At 60.8% G+C, this 17,664-nt stretch overlaps 1 protein-coding gene across 2 annotated transcripts in view; it reads right to left on the reverse strand.

Annotated features, from left to right (window-relative positions):
• Positions 1 to 17,664, reverse strand: part of FAM131A (family with sequence similarity 131 member A) — a 32,103-nt gene that overhangs the window by 11,483 nt on the left and 2,956 nt on the right. The window contains exon 1 of one of the 2 annotated variants that reach the window (XM_090050575.1): positions 3,534 to 3,722. The exons of the other annotated variant lie outside the window; for it this stretch is intronic. Within the exon in view, the coding sequence (XP_089906701.1) occupies positions 3,534 to 3,564 (31 nt within the window). The 5' untranslated portion in view covers positions 3,565 to 3,722. Of the gene's footprint in view, positions 1 to 3,533; positions 3,723 to 17,664 lie in introns of those variants that run through there. 2 annotated transcript variants of the gene reach the window in all.

The following is a 17,664-nucleotide window of genomic DNA, read 5'->3' on the forward strand; positions in this document are numbered from 1 at the left end:
GCCACCTGGGAGGTGCAGTAGTGCTCCCCCCAGTCCCCGAGTGGTGCCAGCGGGGTGCCACGGCAGGGCAGCAGCGATGAGCACCACTGCAGTGACTGAGGCCAGAGCTGCTCGCCCCCATCCAGTACTGCCCACTCCCAGGGTCGGGCCCAGCTGCCCCAGAGCCTGTCACGACAGCAGCAGGGCTGAGGCCTATGTGTCTGGCAGGAGCCCAGGGGCCAGCGCAGAGCCAGCGCCGAGGTGGGGGGGGTCCTACCAAAGAACCAGCCTAGCACCCCTCCCCCCAGCCCCAGGGCTGCCGCTTCCCAGCATGCAATGCACTCACTTGGGCCAAGCAGCTGGCAGGGACCGTCGGGCCTACCCACAACGCCCCCACCCACAGCACAGCACTGCTGCCTCCGACTTGGCCACCTCCCCGCCACAGCGCCCGCGCCTCCAAGCTACTGAACTCCCCACCACCCCCTCCAACAAGCCCACAGCACCCCCGGCAGAGCCAACAGTTAGCTTCCCCCACACCATGCTCACACCACTAGGCCAGGCTGCCCCTTTGGCAGCAGAGTCTTGGCTACACTAGGGCCAGGAGGGGCCTCCAGAGTCCAGTCCCTTGCACTCGCAGCCAGCAAAGTCCCCAAGGAGTAGGAGAAAGGGCAGGGGGATCTGGGCAGATCAGGGCAGTAGGACCCTGGGGCCCTGCCAACCTGAGCTGGGACCACAGCCCTACATACCCCCACCCCCACCCCCACCCCTAGGCACCCTCAGCCAGGCCAAGGACAGCTGTGGCTATGACAGCAAGGCTCCAGGGTCTGCCTGTGTCCGTGGCACACCCAGCACTGAGCTGTAGGTGCGACATGGGGGCTGGTGTGGGTGCCGCAGAGCCTGGCAGTGCTCGCAGCAGCTGCCCGAGGCAACGGGGAGGGCAGGAAGCCAGACGGCTTGGGGCTGGGCTGAGCTGAGCAATGCTCGGAGGGGAGGCCTCTACAGAGCCGCCAGCCCTGCAGGGAGGGGGCTGGTGACTCACCGCAGGTGCTTGTCCTTCTGTACCAGCACCGATCCAGGGCCGCGCCTGGCACTTGCAGGCCACGTCGGGGGGGGGGGGGGGGGGGGCAGCCTCTCCCATGGTCTGGAAAATGATGGGCAGCAAGGACCCCACCACTTCCCCAGCCAACTCACACTGGCGCATGCAGCCGCTGGGCAGCTGCCACGTTCCACCCCAGAAGTGTCTGCATTTTGCTGGTGGGGACATGCTTAGTGTAGCAGTCTGGGGAGCTGGGGGGGGTGGGGGAGGGGGCATGTGGCTCTCCTGGCAGGGCAGGGAGCAGGGCCAGTGCCGGGATGGTGGGGAAGCCAAGCAGATGGGAGGTGCTGAGCTCTGCCGGCCATGGGAAGGTCGGGTAGGCAGGAGCCACTGCCCCTAAACTGGGAGTGGCAGGGAGCCCGGAGCACGCAGGCCATGAGGAAGAGGAGGGGGCTGGCCTGGGCATCCTGCAGGCAGGCTCCCGTCCAAGGAAGCAAGGCTGGCTCCAGCCCGTTCCAATGCAGGGACGTCGTGTTCCCACTGAGCCACGCGCATGCCAGAGCCTGGCACCACCGGGCAGCACCACCTCCGCACCAGCCAGGCCTGCTCATGCTGGGGCAGGCAGCGCCACCTGCGCAGTGCCAGGGCCAGGTCCAATGCTCCTCCCCAGGGCATCAGCAACCGTGGGACTCATCCCAGTGCAGGGGGGAGGGCTGCCCCTGGGATCTGCCCCAGTGCTGGGGGAGGAGAGGGCCCTATGGTGCATTGGGCACCCGATGCAAATATGGGCTGTGGGAGGAGGGGGGAGATGGGCCTTTGCCCCAGGATCTTCCCCCCGGGCCCCAAACACACACCTAGATGAGCCCAAAGACCTGCACGGGCACCCGTGCGTGGAACACACCAAACCCCGCTCAGGATCCCCCCCACGAGGTACAGCCCCCACAGCCTCACCACACCCACCCAGCCCCCCTCTCCCCCGGGCAGCAGCTCCCTATCCCTCTGCCGTGCCAGGTGCCCACTGCCCCACGGTACGTGCTGGCCATGGCTGCCACCTCCCCAGCACTGGGGCTGGGGACACTGTGCGGCTCGACCCTTTCCTAGCTCTACCTGGATGTGGAGTTGGGCACACGCCACTGCCCCTGCTGCCAGGGCCGGCTGTGCCTAGGCCCCCGAGGGTGGGATGGACCCGGGCTGGGGTTCAGGTGTCCTAACGAGGCCTAAGCCTGGCATGGGCAGGTGCTAAGCAAGAAGGGGCTGGGCTGTGATTTGTGGGTGAGGGGCCTGCCTAGAGGAGGAGGAGACCCCTTCAACAGCAGCCTCCTCCCAGCCAGCCCCACAGCCCAACTCAGCCCTGGCCCAAGCTGCTCCCTTCCTGGAGGCCAAAACCCTGCACAGGCCATGCTCCTTCCTCCTGTTCGGCCCTGTCCCCAGGTGGCGGGGTGAGGAGCGTGGCACTGTGCCAGGGGAAGCCGGGCTCGGGCTCGGCTAAGTGGAGCTAATAGCCCTGGGAGGGCCGTGCCAGTGGTCTGGCGCTAATGTGAAGGAGACACGAGGGCCAGAGCTCCATGGACGGCGCTCTGGGCTTGGCAGGGAGCATTGCGGGGGAGTGCAAATCAATGGGATAGGGGAAGCGCCAGGGAGGGGAGCAGAAGCGGCTGCCCCTGCACCCCTGCCGGAGACCCCAGCACGCTTGGGGCTGCACAGGGGGAGCCGCCAGGGCCCAGACCAGCCCCACGGGGGGCACCAGGTTGGCAGGAGCCTGAAAGGTGCCTGGGAAGCAAATAAAGGTCTGGGGGGAGAAGGAAAGGATCCGACCAAGCCCACATGCTTGCCATTTCTAAGTAACCAAAGCATGGGGCTGGCATGGGCACGCAGCATGGCATCGGCCCCACGGGGGCAGGACCGGGCCCACGAGGCAGGACACAGCCAGGCGCAGCAAGGGACCACCCACCTGCAGCACTCTGCACCCTCCAGGGAGCTCGGGGCCAGGCAGGATCAGGCCCAAGCGCTGCCCAGGGGACCAAGCAGACGCTCCAGGGGGCTGTGGCCGTGGCCGTGGCTCGCAGCCGGGGACAAGGCCAGAGCCAAGGCTTGGGGCACCCCCGGCCGGGGAGGCAGGGCCCCCCCAGGACTTGCCAAAGCCCCAGCGGGCCGGGGAGGGAGAGCCCAGGGAAACCCACGCGTGCCTCGGGGTGCCGGGGGCGGGGGGAGCCGCGGCAGAGCTGGGCTGGCCCGGCGGGGCGGGGGGGGCAGGGGGTGCTGCGGGGGGGCGGGGGCAGAGGAGAGCGGGCCCGGGGCCTGGCGCGGGGGAGCAAGGCCGGCAGCGCAGGACCGGCCCAGGCCCCGCGCCCCGCCGGGGCCCCCCCGCGCCGCGCCGGCCTGAGCCGCGGGGCGGCGCCGCCACGGGCCCGGGGCCGGCGGCGCGGCCGGGGAGCGGGCTCGGGGGACGCTGAAGGTCTCCTGAGGAGACCGGGTCCCCGGCAACAGCCCTCCCCCGCCCCGCCCCCGCCGCCCTTACCGATGGTGGTTTTGGAGCCGATGCAGCCCATGCTCGCCCGGGGCGCCGGGGGCCGGCGTCAACCCGTGCTGCCGGCGGCGGGCATGGCCCCCGCGCCGCATGGGCCGCGCTCCCCGCCGCTCCCTGCGCTCTGCCCGGCGGCGGCGGCGGCGGCGGCGGCGGCGGCGGCTGGCTCGGCTCCGGCTCGGCTCCGGCTCCGGCTCCGCTCCGCTCCGGGGCGGGCCCGGCTGCGCGGCCGCCGACGTCACCGGCGCCGGGCGGGGGGCGGCGCTCCGCACCGCGCAGCACCGCGGACAGCGCCGCCGGGGTGCGGGCCGCCGGCACCGCGGACAGCGCGCCCGCCTGGGCCCCGGGCAGCACGGGGGCCGGCCCGGGCGGCCGCGGGCGGGGCACGGAGAGTGCTCCCGTGCAGCGGCAGCGCGAGGCTCCGGCCCCGTGGCGTGGCGTGGCGTGGCGCGGCGTGGCGCGGCCGCGACGGGGCGGCCTCGGAGCCAGCCCAGGGCACGGGAAGCTCCGCAGCCCCTGACAACCCCGCCCTGGGGCCCTTTAGGGAGGGAGCAGCCAGCCCGCCCCGGCCCAGGCCGCGCCCCAGGGGGAGCCCCGGGAGGGCAGCTCCAGCGAGGGGGCATCGCCAGCGCGACCCCCAAACACTGCCCTTCTCTGGTCCGCAGCAGTGACGGCCAGCCCCAGGCAACGCATGCCTGGGGGCCAGCAACAGACCTCAGGCATGCAGAGAGCTCAGGGCCAGGGCCAAGACCCTCTCTGGGCTGCTGTAAAGGGGGGACTTCCTTCTTCCGGCCCCCTGGCCAGGCACTGCCATTACATACACACAACAGCCTCGAGGCCAAAGGGCCCTGGGCTGAGCTGCTCACTCCCACCGTCCCTTCAGCAAACTCCAGGCCCCCTCACCCTGGGCTGTGTAGCGAGAGCCCTCCCTGTGACAGCCGGGCACCTTCCCCCGCTGATCCCTCTGCCACAGTAGGCAGCTGTGCCTTGCCCTGCCCCAGGACGACACTGCACTGAGGACACCCTGGCAGCGGCTGGACCATGTCCACAGCCATAACGTGTCCACCCGGAGCCTGATGCTTCCTCAGTAACCACCGCTGCTCAGGGCGCAGTCTCCGGTGGCACTGCTCCGTGGCGTGGTGGGAGACGGAGACCTTGGGATCAGCTGTGGATCACAAAGCCCAGATGGCCTCAGAGGGATCTGGCTTTCAGCTGCTGGGTCAAAGCCAGTCAGGGCCACTAGCGATGGGGGATATTGCTATTTGGTGGCACTAGGGACACGGGGCCCTGTGAATCCCGCCTTCCCTGGTGTCTTTGCGAAGGCCGAGGATGACAACTGGGAAGCCTGGGCTCCTCTCCCACTTCAAAGCTAGGGGCAGCCAGGCCCTTCTGTGCCCTGGCCCACGTCGGCCCACGTTGTCTCTAGGACCTTTGACGCTGGCTTTGTCACCAGCTACACACATATCTCCATGTACGGCAGAGGTGACCCAGAGGTGACCAAGTGTCACGTGATGGAGTGGATGGATAAACACATGCAGACAGCACGAACGAAATGCCGGGGAAATAAAGGGCTGGGAGGAGACACCGGCAGCAGGATGGGCAGCAGAGGAAATTGCTGCTAGGGTGATAAGAGTCCAAGCAAGACAGCGAGGCTTGCGGGGCTGAGGCACCCCACCCTGCCTGCCTTGAGGAACGCCTCCGCAATTCACTCCTCAGACGGAGGATACAGAAGCGATCTCCCTCCCTGCACACGATGCAGACCTCAGGGCCCACTCCAAAGGCCCCAGAAGTCATAGGGAAGTAGGGCTTGACGGGACCTCTGGAGGTCATCTAGTCCAGCAGTTCTCAGCCTTTTTTGCACCAGCACCCATTTGTAGACATTGATGGCCAGTCCCGACCCACTGCCCTCCACCCCCAGAACCTGGTGGGAGCCCAGTCTCCCAGCTGTGGGACCCTGGTGTTAGCCGTCTATAGCCCCATGTGTCCCACGCGCCCAGCTAAGGACAGAGGAGCTGCCTCAAAGGCAGGACCCAGCCATTGAGAGGGCATGGTCAAGCAGCTTCTGCCTTTTAAACCCAGGTGGAGCTGGGAGCCCCTGGGCTGGGGGCTGCAGCGGGTGCCCAGGAAGACCCATGATTAATTCATGGCTCTCAAGGTAATATGCTCCTGGAGCACTGCCGGGCCTGGACCTAGCTGGATAATGGGCTTCCCTTGGCCTAGAGCCCTGCGTTAGTGAGCAGCAGAGGCCTTGTGCTGCACTAGCTGGTGAGCTTAGATGGGGGGAGGATGCCAGGCAGCTCAGCCCCCACATGCTGGCGCCTGGCTCACTGGGCCTCCTGCACTGATCCAGGTAGCACCCCGCAAACTTTGGAGGCACCCCCCTCCTCAATCCTGCATGAGGCCCTGGCATGGCAGGGGCCCATCACGGACCCCATTGAGCATGGGCAGTGCCAAGGACTCTGCTGCCTGGCTTCCGTCCCTGGGGCCAGGCCTGCATGCCAAGTGCTCGGAGCAGTGAGCGGGAGACAAAGGGAGGCTTCAGCCAGGGGGGAAGGGAGCCCAGGGGCTTGGCAGCAAGGCCTGGGCATGTCCAACATGAGCACCATAGCAATGCCCTGTAAAGGCCTCCCTCAGCATCCTGGGCAGGGGAGAGATGGGCTTGCAGTGGGTCGGGGGGGGCTCTCGGCCTGGACACCAGGGTTCAGAAAGCCCAAAATGCACCTGCCGTGTAGCAGAAAAGGCAACCAGACAGGACTCTCTTCCAGCCCCAGGCAGCATCCAGCAAAGCCCAGAAACCGGAGACATACCCAGCCAGCTGCAAAGTGTAAACAGCAATTAGGGCTGGAGCTACAAAGAGGGTTAGGAAAGCACTAGGAGGAGAGGATACGAGGGGGAAAGAAGTTGCACAGAGCCCATCACATACCTCCCAAGGGCTGAAGACAGACTCTAAGTTTGGGCTTGTCTGCCTGCATGCTTACTTGGTTTGTTGAATTTCTTTTCCTGCGGGGACAAGGCCACCCCAGGTGAAATACGTGGGCTGGAAACCTTGGACATGGGGCTGACTGACCTCAAGGAAAAAGCTGGGCGAGTGACCCACGTAAAAGTGGTCTCACCTTGGAAATCCTAAGGATGTCTAACAGGCAGCCAGGCTCTTGCGGATCCCCAAGTCAGAGGCTACATCCTACAAGGCGCTGGGTCTTCATCATGTCTACAGCTGGGAACCTCAGCCAAGGGTGCCAGAGGAAGCTCTCTCAGACCACAGAGTCCCTGGCTACCCTGCACCTCCAACAGAGGCTCCAACACAACACAATGAAACTTGTCACCAACACAGCCAGAAAGATCTTGCATCTTCCCATCGGCCAAGGTAGAACCCTTGACCAAGACCTGCTGCCTAGGACAGGGTTGTATTTGCCAAGAAAACTCTCTTCCCTGTGACTGGTGTTTCCACTACTGCCCTCAGCCTCATTTAGCTAATGATGCCTAACTTCAGCTTACCCTGGCCAGAGGCAGACCAAGCCGCTCACATGCAAACTGGCAGGATTCAGAGATAACGCAAAGGTTGGCAGAGGAAGGACCAGTAGGGATGCCCATCCAAGCCTCCTCCAGTGGCTGTCACGGGCTTTCTCTGGGCACCGGCCTTGTCAGGTGGAGTGGCAATTATGGGAGCAACAGTCAGACATTTCGGTGCCGGGAAGTGGGCATCATCCCCACACCAATGTCCAGGCCCCAAACAGCCCCCATAGGGACACCGGGGGACAGTGAAACAGGCCTCAGTCCCAGAGCACACACAACCCGTTTGGAAAGCCACTCGACTCCCCTACTGCAGTGTCCTGCCCTTCCGACGCAGTGATGGTGCCACTGATGGAGCTGGAAGGGCTGGACTCTTCCCACCCAAAGACCTGCCATCTCACTGAGAAGGTTGCCAGGTTTCATCCAGTTGGGCTTAAATGGACCTGCCTGTGCCCTGTCCCCATTTGAGCTCCTCTGGGGTGGGGAGTGTCCGCTGGAGCAGCTTAGCCATCCTCAGACAGGGATGGATCTGGAGAGGAGGGATTCCCTTTCTACTACACTGAAGGGAAACTCATACAAAGGTTTGATGAAAAACCCCAGGGGAGTCCCAAAATACAGCATGGCCCATGATGCCAGGAGCCGTTTTGTGACTCCTTGCCCAAACCTGGCCAAATACTACATCTCCTGGGGCTGGGAGTGGATGCGGTGTTTTGAGCTGGTCCTTACTGGCTTGGGTTTGGTTTTAATCAGCCCAGGAGCGGCACAGCCATGTACATGTGTCACACTTCCAAGATGCATTGCTGCTCCCTGCTCAGCTGGTGGCCAATGAGAGCACAAGGCCTGGCTGGCACGATATTGAACACTGGGCAAGAAGGGCCATTTTCCAGGTCAGACAATAGGGCCATAGTTTCATAGTTGGTCGGGTTGAGCAGATCTTCACATCCGACCCTCTGCCATGGCAGGAAAGAGTACTGGGGTCAAACAACCCCAGCAAGGTGTACATCTAGCTTCCTCTTAAACACCCCCAGAGTAGGAGCCAGCACCACTTCTCTTGGAAGCTGGTTCCAGACCCTAGCCGCCCTGACCGTGAAGTCGCGCCTCCTGATGTCTAGCCTAAACCTCCCCTCTGCTAGCTTGTGACGGTTATTCCTGGTCACTCCCGGCGGTGCTTGGGGGAACAGGGACTCCCCCAGTGCCTGCTGATCCCCCTTGACTAGTTTGTAACAGGCCATTAGATCTCCCTCAGCCTTCTCTTGTGGAGGCTGAGCAGGTTCAGGTCCCGTTGCCTCTCCTCGTCGGGCCTGCCCTGCTGCCCCCTGACCATGTGAGTCGCTTCCTCTGGACCCTCTCCGTGTTGTCCACATCCCTCCTGAAGTGCGGCGCCCAGAACTGGATGCAGTACTCCTGCTGCGGCCTGACCAGCGCCGCATAGAGGGGGAGGATCACCTCCCTGGACCTGCTCAAGATGCACCTGTGGTTGCACGACAAGGTGTGGTTGGCCTTTCTGATCGCATCCCCACACTACCGGCCCATGTTCATCTTGGCGTCAGTGATGACTCCAAGATCCTTTTCTGCCTCGGCACTGATGAGAAGGGAGTCCCCAGCCTGTAGGCATGCTGCTGGTTCTTGCCCCCCAGGTGCAGCACCTTGCCCAGTCTCCTGTGGTATGGGAGGCTCTGGGTGGGAGAAGCCTGGGCGAGTGCAGGGCTGCTTTTCTGGCACTACTCTGCTCACATATCCAGACCATTTCACTGGTCAGCATCCGCAGGCTCCCTTGACCTCTTCAGCGGGCACTGGCCAGTGTGCGCTGTTTGGTGTCCCCTCCCAATGTCTTAGTTATTAACCTATGACCTCACTCCCGTTCCTGTTTTCTTTTTTGTTGTCCCAAGCAATCAGCTGGTATGTCTCCAGTGACCTCCCTTCTTAAGGGGGACTTACAGTTTTCTGCGTTGGGGTGAGGCCCGTGACATCAGGGCATATCACCTAGGCCTGTGGTACAATACATCCAGCAGCTTTTCTACCCGTGAGGTCTCCCCAAGCAGGACCTGGAGGACCTGCCAGATTTCTGCCAGGACTTTCTCAAGGCATGGAAGCTGGTCTCCACCTCTGTGGCCCCAGGAACGGTCACCCAGGGCACCAACTTCCTTGCCAGGCCTCTGCTGAAAAACTCACAGCTGGCGGTGCCGATGACAGGGGTGCCCTGAGTGCACCCGAGGATGGTCCTGGCCAACATCACCCATATCAGGGACCTCCTGTATTATGCCAAGCAGGCATGGGCAGAGCCCAGTGTGCTGGCCCAGCGCATGGAGCTGCCCACACTGCATGTGCCCTGCTGCTTACTCTAGGAGGTCAAAGCCACTCTGCCACCCACTGCCCTTACCAACATCAACCAGGCCTTGTGAGAGGGCAGTCCCTGCCCCCTGATATCCCCCAGCCCACTGGCCCCATGGCACTCCCTGCACCTCCCTCTCAGTAGGTCGGGAGATACCAAGCCGGTCTACTTCCAAACTGCCCATCACCACCAGCTCTACACGCTCATCCTGCCCTGACAAGTGGCAGTACACGCTCAGTGAGGACAAGGGTCCCTGGCTGACAAGTGTGTATTCTACCGTGATCCCATGAGCCACTGAGGACCTCAGCTGGCAGCTCCTCCATGAAGCCATCACCACAGGCATGTATCTGGTGCACTTCATGGACTTGTCCCTTCTTCCTGTTTATTTATGCTGTCCCCATCCACAGCCCCACCAAGTCCTGGGACCTCCTGATCAACCTCCTCCAGGCCCTAGCCAAGCTAGAGATCTCTCTCGCCAGGAAGGAGGCTCTGGCCAGGAGGACACCCAGGGACTGCAGGGCTGCTTTCCGGCCCCTCACACATTCGAGCTCCAGGAAGAGTTTCACTAGGTAGCATCTGCTGGCTTTTGGATTTGTTTGAAGGCCAGTGGGCACTGTCAGGTGTGCAGTGCTCCGTGTCCCACCTCGGTTCATTCACTGTCAACTTCTGGCCTTCCCTCCCATCCCAGTTTTGTTATCATTTGTCCCCTGAAATCAGTTGCCACTTTCCCAGTAGCCCCCTTTTTAAGGGAGGCGTATAGCTTTACTTGGGCAGTGGCCCATGACCCTTCAAAGGGGCAAATAGGCCTGACACACACGGGGCAGAGAGCAGATGCTGAAAGGGAGAGTGAACTGGCTTTGACCACAGTTTTTTCCACTCTTCCCCTCTCACTTGCAGCCTCCAACATTTAAGGTCTAGGACAGCGGTTCCCAAATTCTAACAGATTGCACCACCACTTTACAATGATACCACCTTAAGTACCACCAGCAAATTTTTGTCATATAAATTATAATAAATCTGTTGATGTGTACTGCCAGCAGGTTGTCTGCATACCACTAGTGGTACCCGTACCACAGGTTGGGAACCGCTGGGCTAGGAAGTTCGGAGACCGTATTCCTAACTCCTTCGCTCAGCAACCATTGATGCCCCTTTCTTCCAAGACTGTGTCTGTCCCATCCCTTTTTGAATCTGGCTAAACGGTCCACTTCCACCACATCCGGTGGCACGGAGTTCCACGCTATAATTACACACCACGTAAAAAGAACTTCCTTGTGTTAGTTTTAAACTTAGTACCTCCTAGTTTCATTTTGTGACTCCTCGTTCCTGTATTGCAAGAGACGGTAAATAATATAACCCCGTTGACTTGCTCTTCACCATTTAGTATTTTGTAAACCCTTCTCATGTGCTCCCTCAAGCATCTCTTTTCTAAACTGAACAAGCCTGGCCTCTTTAGTCTCTCCTCACGCAGAAGCCCCTCCATACTTCCCATTGTCCTTGTTGCCCTTCTCGCCCTTCTCTAGTTCTTCTATATAGCCTTACAGATGCTCCGGGTGATGTCTCAGGAAGCAGCAATAGCATATTTTATCCCATGTACATCAGCAGGACTCAAAGCAGAAGGGAGGCCTTGGATAGCTGCAGGGCCACAAGGTGAGGCACCTCCTCCTGAGAGAAATGCAGTAAGCCCAAGCAACCTGTATTGCATGTGCTCAGTAGAGACTATTTGGGGTTGAGCAGCTCAAGCCCCCAAAGCCTTTGCCTGCACCGAGTATGCCCCAGCCCATTGCAGCTCCTTCCAGCCATAGCTTTAATGAGGATGTTGAACGATACCGGCCTCAAGATACGTCCTCCCAGCTAGACATGGAGCCAGAGAGCACCACTCACTGAGTACAATGAGCCAACCAGCTATGTATCAGCCTTACTATACTCTCACCTAATCTGGATTTCCTTAGCTTGTTAACAAGAACGTCTCAAGAGACAGGATCGAGAGCCTTGCTCAAGTCACAGGCTATCACATCCACTGCTCTGCCCCATCCGCAGAGATTGTGACCTTATCAGAGATGGAAATCAGGTTGGTCAGCCATGACTTGCTCTCGGTGGCTGTTCCCAATTGCCTTGTTCTCCTCTAGCTGTTTCACAATGGATTCCTTGAGGACCTGCTCCATGATCTTTGAGTATGGAAAGACCGACTGCTCTGTAGTTCCCCAGATCCTCCTCACAGAGCCATAGAAAGTTGGGGCTGGAAGGGACCTCAGGAGCTCACATCTAGTCCAACCCCTTGCTCAAAGCAGGACCAGCCCAGCCAATACTTTGCCTAGCCGGGTTTTCAAAACCTCCAAGGATGGAGTCCACCACCTCTCTGCGGATCCTGTTCCAGTATTTTACCACCCTCTTAGTGAAAAATGCTTCCTAATATCCAACCTACACTTCCCTTGCTGCAACTGGAGCCCATTGCTCCTTCTGTCATCTGCCCCCACTGAGAACAGTCCAGCTCCATCCTCTTTGCAACCCCCTTGCAGGGATTTGAAGGCTGCTATTAAGTCCCCTCTCAGTCATCTCTTCTCTAGACTAAATAAGCCCAGTTCCCTCAGTCTTTCCTCATAAGTCACGTGCCCAAGCCCCCCAAACAAACCATTTTTGCTGCTCTCCAATGAAATCTCTCCAATTTGTCCACAGCCTGTCTGCAGTGGGGCACCCAAAAGTGGACACAGGACTCCAGATGTGGCCTCATCAGTGCTGAATAGAGGGGAATAATCACTTCCCTTGACCTACTGGCAACACTCCTGCCAATGCAGCCCAGGATGTCATTAGCCTTCTTGGCAACAAGGGCACGCTGCTGGCTCATATCCAGCTTATTGTCCACTGTAACCTCAGGGCCTTTTCTATAGAGCTGCTGCCCAAACAGTCAGCCCCCCGCCGATACTGGTGCAGGCGATTGTTCCATCCTAAGTGCAGGACTTTGCACTTATTCTTACTGAACCACATGAGATTTCTTTTGGCCCAATCCTCCAATTTGTCTGGGTCACTCTGAATCCTAGCCCTCCCCTCCAGCATATCTACTACACCCCCTCCCCCCCAGCTTGGCGTCATCTGCAGACTTGCTGAGAGTGCACTCTGTGCCATCCTCCAGGTTATTGATGAAGATACTGAACAAAACCAGCCCCAGGATCGACCCCTGGGGCACTCCACTTGATACCGGCTGCCAACTAGACATCAAGCCATTGATTACTACTCTCGGAGCCTGATGGTCCAGCCAGTTTTCTATCCACCTTACAGCCCATTCATCCAGTCTGTATTTCCTGAGTTTGCCCATGAGGATGTTGTGGGAGACGGTATCAAAAGCCTTGCTAAAGTCAAGGTACACTACATCTACCGGTCTCCCGGCATCCCCAGAGCCAGTCACCTCATCATAGAAGGCAGTCAGGTTGGTCAGGCATGACTTGCCCCTGGTGAATCCATGCCGACTGTTCCTGATCACCTTCTTCTGCCCCAAGCACCTAAAAACTCCCCTTGAACCAACTTCCAAGGGAAGCGGTGCTCTCTCCTACCCTGGGGGTCTCCAAAAGGAGGTTAGACAGACACCTAGCCAGAGTCATTTGACCCCACTACTCTTTCCTGCCATGGCGGGGGGTCAGACTTGATGATCTGCTCAGGTCCCTTCCAACCCCAGAAACTACGAAACGGATTCCTTGAGGACCTGCTCCATGATTTTTCCAGGGACTGAGTTGAGGCTGACCGGTCTGTAGTTCCCTGCATCCTCCTTTTTCCCTTTCTTAAATCTGGGCACTATATCAGCACCCCTTTCCAAGGAAGGCCTCTATATCAGCCCTTTTCCAGCCACCCATGACCTTTGCAGAGCAGTCCTGAGCATGCTCCAGCCCAGGGCTGCCCCAAGACTGCAGCATTTGCCCACCAGCTGTGGAAAACAGGGAGAGCATGTGCCTGGGGTGCTCAGTGCCGATGCCAGGCAGCCTGGTGATGGGACAGCAAAAGGGAGGAAGGGGACAGAGTTGGGAGCAGGGGGAGGGAGGATGCAAAGGACGGACTAGAGCCATGGGGACACGAAGGGGAAGAGCCTGCAACCACGAGGCCACCTGCTCAGTGCTTGGTGCCTGGAATCCAACCCACCATCAGCCTTGGCATTTCATGCTCTTTGGCAAAGGTGGGCAAGGCCCCTGGCATGGCATCATTAATGATATGGGGATGCAGCTACACCAGGGGACCAGACCAGAGCTGCATGGGCAGCCCAGAGTGAAGCAAGGCCTATGGTTGGTAGCTCTCCTCCCCCTCTCTGCAGGCTGTGCCGTTCGGGTCCACCTGGGCCCCACGCCATGCTCCTCATGTTCTTGCCCTGGGGAGATGCGCGTGCAGGAGAGCTCGTGGTTTCAGGGTACGCACAACACACGCACAGCAAAGCCCTGTGCATGGCACAGCAGAAGCAGCTGCCCCGAGACCCTGGGACAGGACATCTCCCCACGATCCCCAAATCGAGCCGGCAGGAGCAGCTGAGGCAGCAGCCAGGAAGATTCACTCAAGAAGCATCCTGAGTTCAAGCAGGGACCAGAACTATCCCCCATGCCGGGGCACAGACACCTGCCCGACAGTCCCTCTGCACCCCCAGCCGCCCGAGACCGACTCATGGGGACAGCCCTGCAAGGAGGAAATGATGCACAAGCCAAGGGAGAGGCAGGCGGGGGCACGCACTTCCCAGGCCAGAAACACCGAGGATATCCAGGCAGCTCAGGGCCTTGGGGGTCACCGCTCAGCTCTGTAGGGGCCTCAACTCTTGGGCTGCTGCCATCAGCTCAGACCATGCGAGACACTGGCACCAGCATCCATGAGGATGAACCCCAGGCACGGCCAGGGGCTGAGCACCTGTCTAGGGCCATGCTAGGGGGGTTAGCCACAGAGGATAAGCCGTACACTAGGATGGGAGCAGGTGCTCACAGGTTGCCTGCCCAGGGGGGTGTCATCAAGGCTATGGGGCAGGCTGGGTAGGCATGTGGACCAAGAACTCATGCACAGTCAGTGGGAGGCAGCAGCAGAGCACAGGGCCAAAAGGACCGCCCAGCACCTCCTGGAAACAGTCACGGCCTGCACAACATGCCTTCAGGAACAGCCAGCCCTGCTGCAGGGTTGCACCAACGGCAGGGGTGTGGGCATGTCCGATACCCTGCAGGTCCCCTGGCGCGGCTTTACGAGCACTCGTGGTGCTCCGGTGAGGTACCAGAGGACTGGAAGAGGGCCAACGTGGTTCCCATCTTCAAAAAAGGCAGGAAGGAGAACCCAGGAAACTATAGGCCGGTTAGTCTTACCTCGATCCTAGGCAAGCTGTTTGAGAAAATTATGCTGGCACACATCCAGGAGGGGCCAGCAGGGGACTGCATGCTTAGGGGCAACCAACACGGGTTCATCAGTGGCAGCTCCTGTCAGACCAACCTGGGGGCCTTTTACGATCAGATCACCAGATCATTAGACGCAGGGGTAGCAGTGGACATCGTCTTCCTGGACTTCCGGAAGGCTTTCGACACTGTCTCTCACCCTGTTCTCATTAAGAAACTGGGGGCTGTGGTGTAGACACCCACACAGTCAACTGCGTCGCCAACTGGCTGGTGGGTTGGCCGCACCCAGAGAGCAGTGGTGGACGGGTCATTTTTGACCTGGAAGGACATGGGCAGTGGGGTCCCCCAGGGCTCGGTCCTCAGGCCTGCGCTGTTCAACATCTTCATCAGCGATTTGGATGAGGGGGTAAAAAGCACCCTGTTCAAATTTGCTGATGACACTAAGATGTGGGGGGACATGGGCACACTGGAAGGATGCAACAGGCTACAATCAGACCTTGACAGGTTACAAGGGTGGGTGGATGAGAACAGGATGGGTTTCAACACAGACAAGTGCAAGGTGCTGCACCTCGGGAGGAACAACCGGCACCATACCTACAGGCTGGGGAACTCCCCTCTTGTCAGCACAGAGGCGGAAAGGGATCTGGGGGTCATCATTGACTCCAAGATGAACATGGGCCGGGTGTGGGGATGCGGTCAGGAAGGCCGACCGCACCTTGTCGTGCATCCACCGGTGCATCTCGAGCAGGTCCAGGGAGGTGATCCTCCCCCTCTATGCGGCACTGGTCAGGCCGCAGCAGGAGTACTGCGTCCAGTTCTGGGCGCCACACTTCAGGAGGGATGTGGACAACACGGAGAGGGTCCAGAGAAAGCGACTCGCATGGTCGGGGGCAGCAGGGCAGGCCCTACGAGGAGAGGCGACGGGACCTGAACCTGTTCAGCCTCCACAAGAGAAGGCTGAGGGAGGATCTTGTGGCCTGTTACAAACTAGTCAGGGGGGACCAGCAGGCATTGGGGGAGTCCCTGTTCCCCCGAGCACCGCCAGGAGTGACCAGGAATAACGGTCACAAGCTGGCAGAGGGGAGGTTTAGGCTAGACATCAGGAGGCGCGACTTCACGGTCAGGGCGGCTAGGGTCTGGAACCAGCTTCCAAGAGAAGGGGTGCTGGCTCCTACCCTGGGGGGGTTTAAGAGGAGGTTGGATGAACATCTTGCTGGGGTTGTTTGACCCCAGTACTCTTTCCTGCCACGGCAGGGGGTCGGACTAGATGATCTGCTCAGGTCCCTTCCAACCCTAGAAGGTATGAAACCCCTACCAGCCAGCCCAGGGGCCCACAGAGGAGCAGGGAAGGGCTGGAGGGGCCTGTGTCTGTGGGCACAGCAGCTAAGGCAGCCTTGAGTAGCCACATTTCTCCAGCAAGGCCTCCAAAGAAAAGCTGCTCCTTCCCTGAAGCATGCCCAGCTGCTAGAGGCTCTCGCAGATGCCAGCAAAGGGCCTGAAAGGACAGGACACATGTGCCACTGCTCTGGGCACCCAATACCACCCCCACGGGACAGCCACCAGGCACTTGCCCCTCCTGGGTGGGGAGCAGACCTGCAGGGCCAGGACAGGCTTGCTCTGCCCCTGTGCCAACCCTTGCAGGATGGTGCCTGCGGTGGGGGCAAGGCCTGAGGCTCCTAGCAGCTGAAAGCTCCCAGCCGGGGGGTTGGTCCCGCAGCCAGGAAGGCTCAGCAAGCCCCAGGCCCCAGCTGCACCTCCCCGCTGGTTGGGGGGGTGCTGTGCTCTCCTAGCCAGGACAAGCCCCACAGCTGCCCACCCCGGGCAGCCTCAGAGCCCCTCTCCAATGAAAGTTGGGGATTTGGGGAGTGAGCAGCCCTGGGTGAACCTGCCCCAATGCCCTGGCTTCACCCGGAGGCTCTTCGCTGCTCTGACCCCCTCCTCCCCTGCAACATCCTCCTGCCCACCTCCACAAGCGGGGTCTGCTACCCAGAGCCTCTTTGCCCCCCGCAGGACCCACTTCCTCAGCAAAGCGGGCAGGGAAGGGCTAGGCCAGATGCACAGACCCACCCAGTAGACACAGGGATTCGCGCTGTAGCTGCTCCGTCTGCCTGACACCCGCACCCGCACCCCCACCCAGCCCCGTTTCCCTGTCCCCGCCAAGGCCCTTCCCCAGCCCGCGCACCCAACCCAGGGCGGCCACACCCCCGCCCCGCCCAGCCCAGCCTCAGCCCCGCTCCACTGCACTGGGAGTGGTGGCTGCTGTTGCCTGACCTTTCCACAGTAAGATAAGAGCTTATTTTTAGACAAAAGGCAGAGCAGCTGATCCTGGCGCCGGACTTTGGCAGAGGGGCTGGGGGAGGATTAGCCAGGGCACAGGAGACTGGGATGAGTGGGGACCGCGGGGTGGGAGGCAAGCGCTGATGGAGACCCTCCAGGTCGGGCTGTGGCTGGAGCAAATGAAGGGTCTCTGCTCAGGATGGAGCCGGGAGACCCGTCGGTACCAGGCAGGTTAAATGCTAGGGTCAGAGAAGACCTGGGCAGGAAGGATTCTCGGGGATCCTTTGCCATGACCAATACAACCAGCCCTGTGCTTGTCTCCAAGTACCCAGGGACGGGGCCCCGCACCCCTGGGCTCCTGCTCCAGCACGGACACCCCCACGGCATAAGAAAGTGCCTCAGGCTCCAGCTGGACCCTGCCCGGCTGCAGGGAGGCAACCCAGTGAGGGGTCAGGGACGAGGGACCACCTAGGGCCCAGCCCGGCCAGCCCCGCAGCCGCGGGGGCACGTGCCAGGCCAGCACGTAACGTGCCGTTGCAGGGGCTGCAAAGAGTTTCTGCTCTCAGGGGAGTGGAAATGGGGGGACGCAAAGGCCTGGGCACATAGGAGGCTCCAGCTGGAGCGCCTCACCCCACAGCTGTGGAGAGACTAATGGGGCCCATGGTCA

The sequence above is a fragment of the Crocodylus siamensis genome, chromosome 6 (genome assembly GCF_052110815.1).
Source record: "Crocodylus siamensis isolate JL-2025a chromosome 6, ASM5211081v1, whole genome shotgun sequence".
In the NCBI taxonomy this organism is placed as follows: Eukaryota; Metazoa; Chordata; order Crocodylia; family Crocodylidae; genus Crocodylus; species Crocodylus siamensis.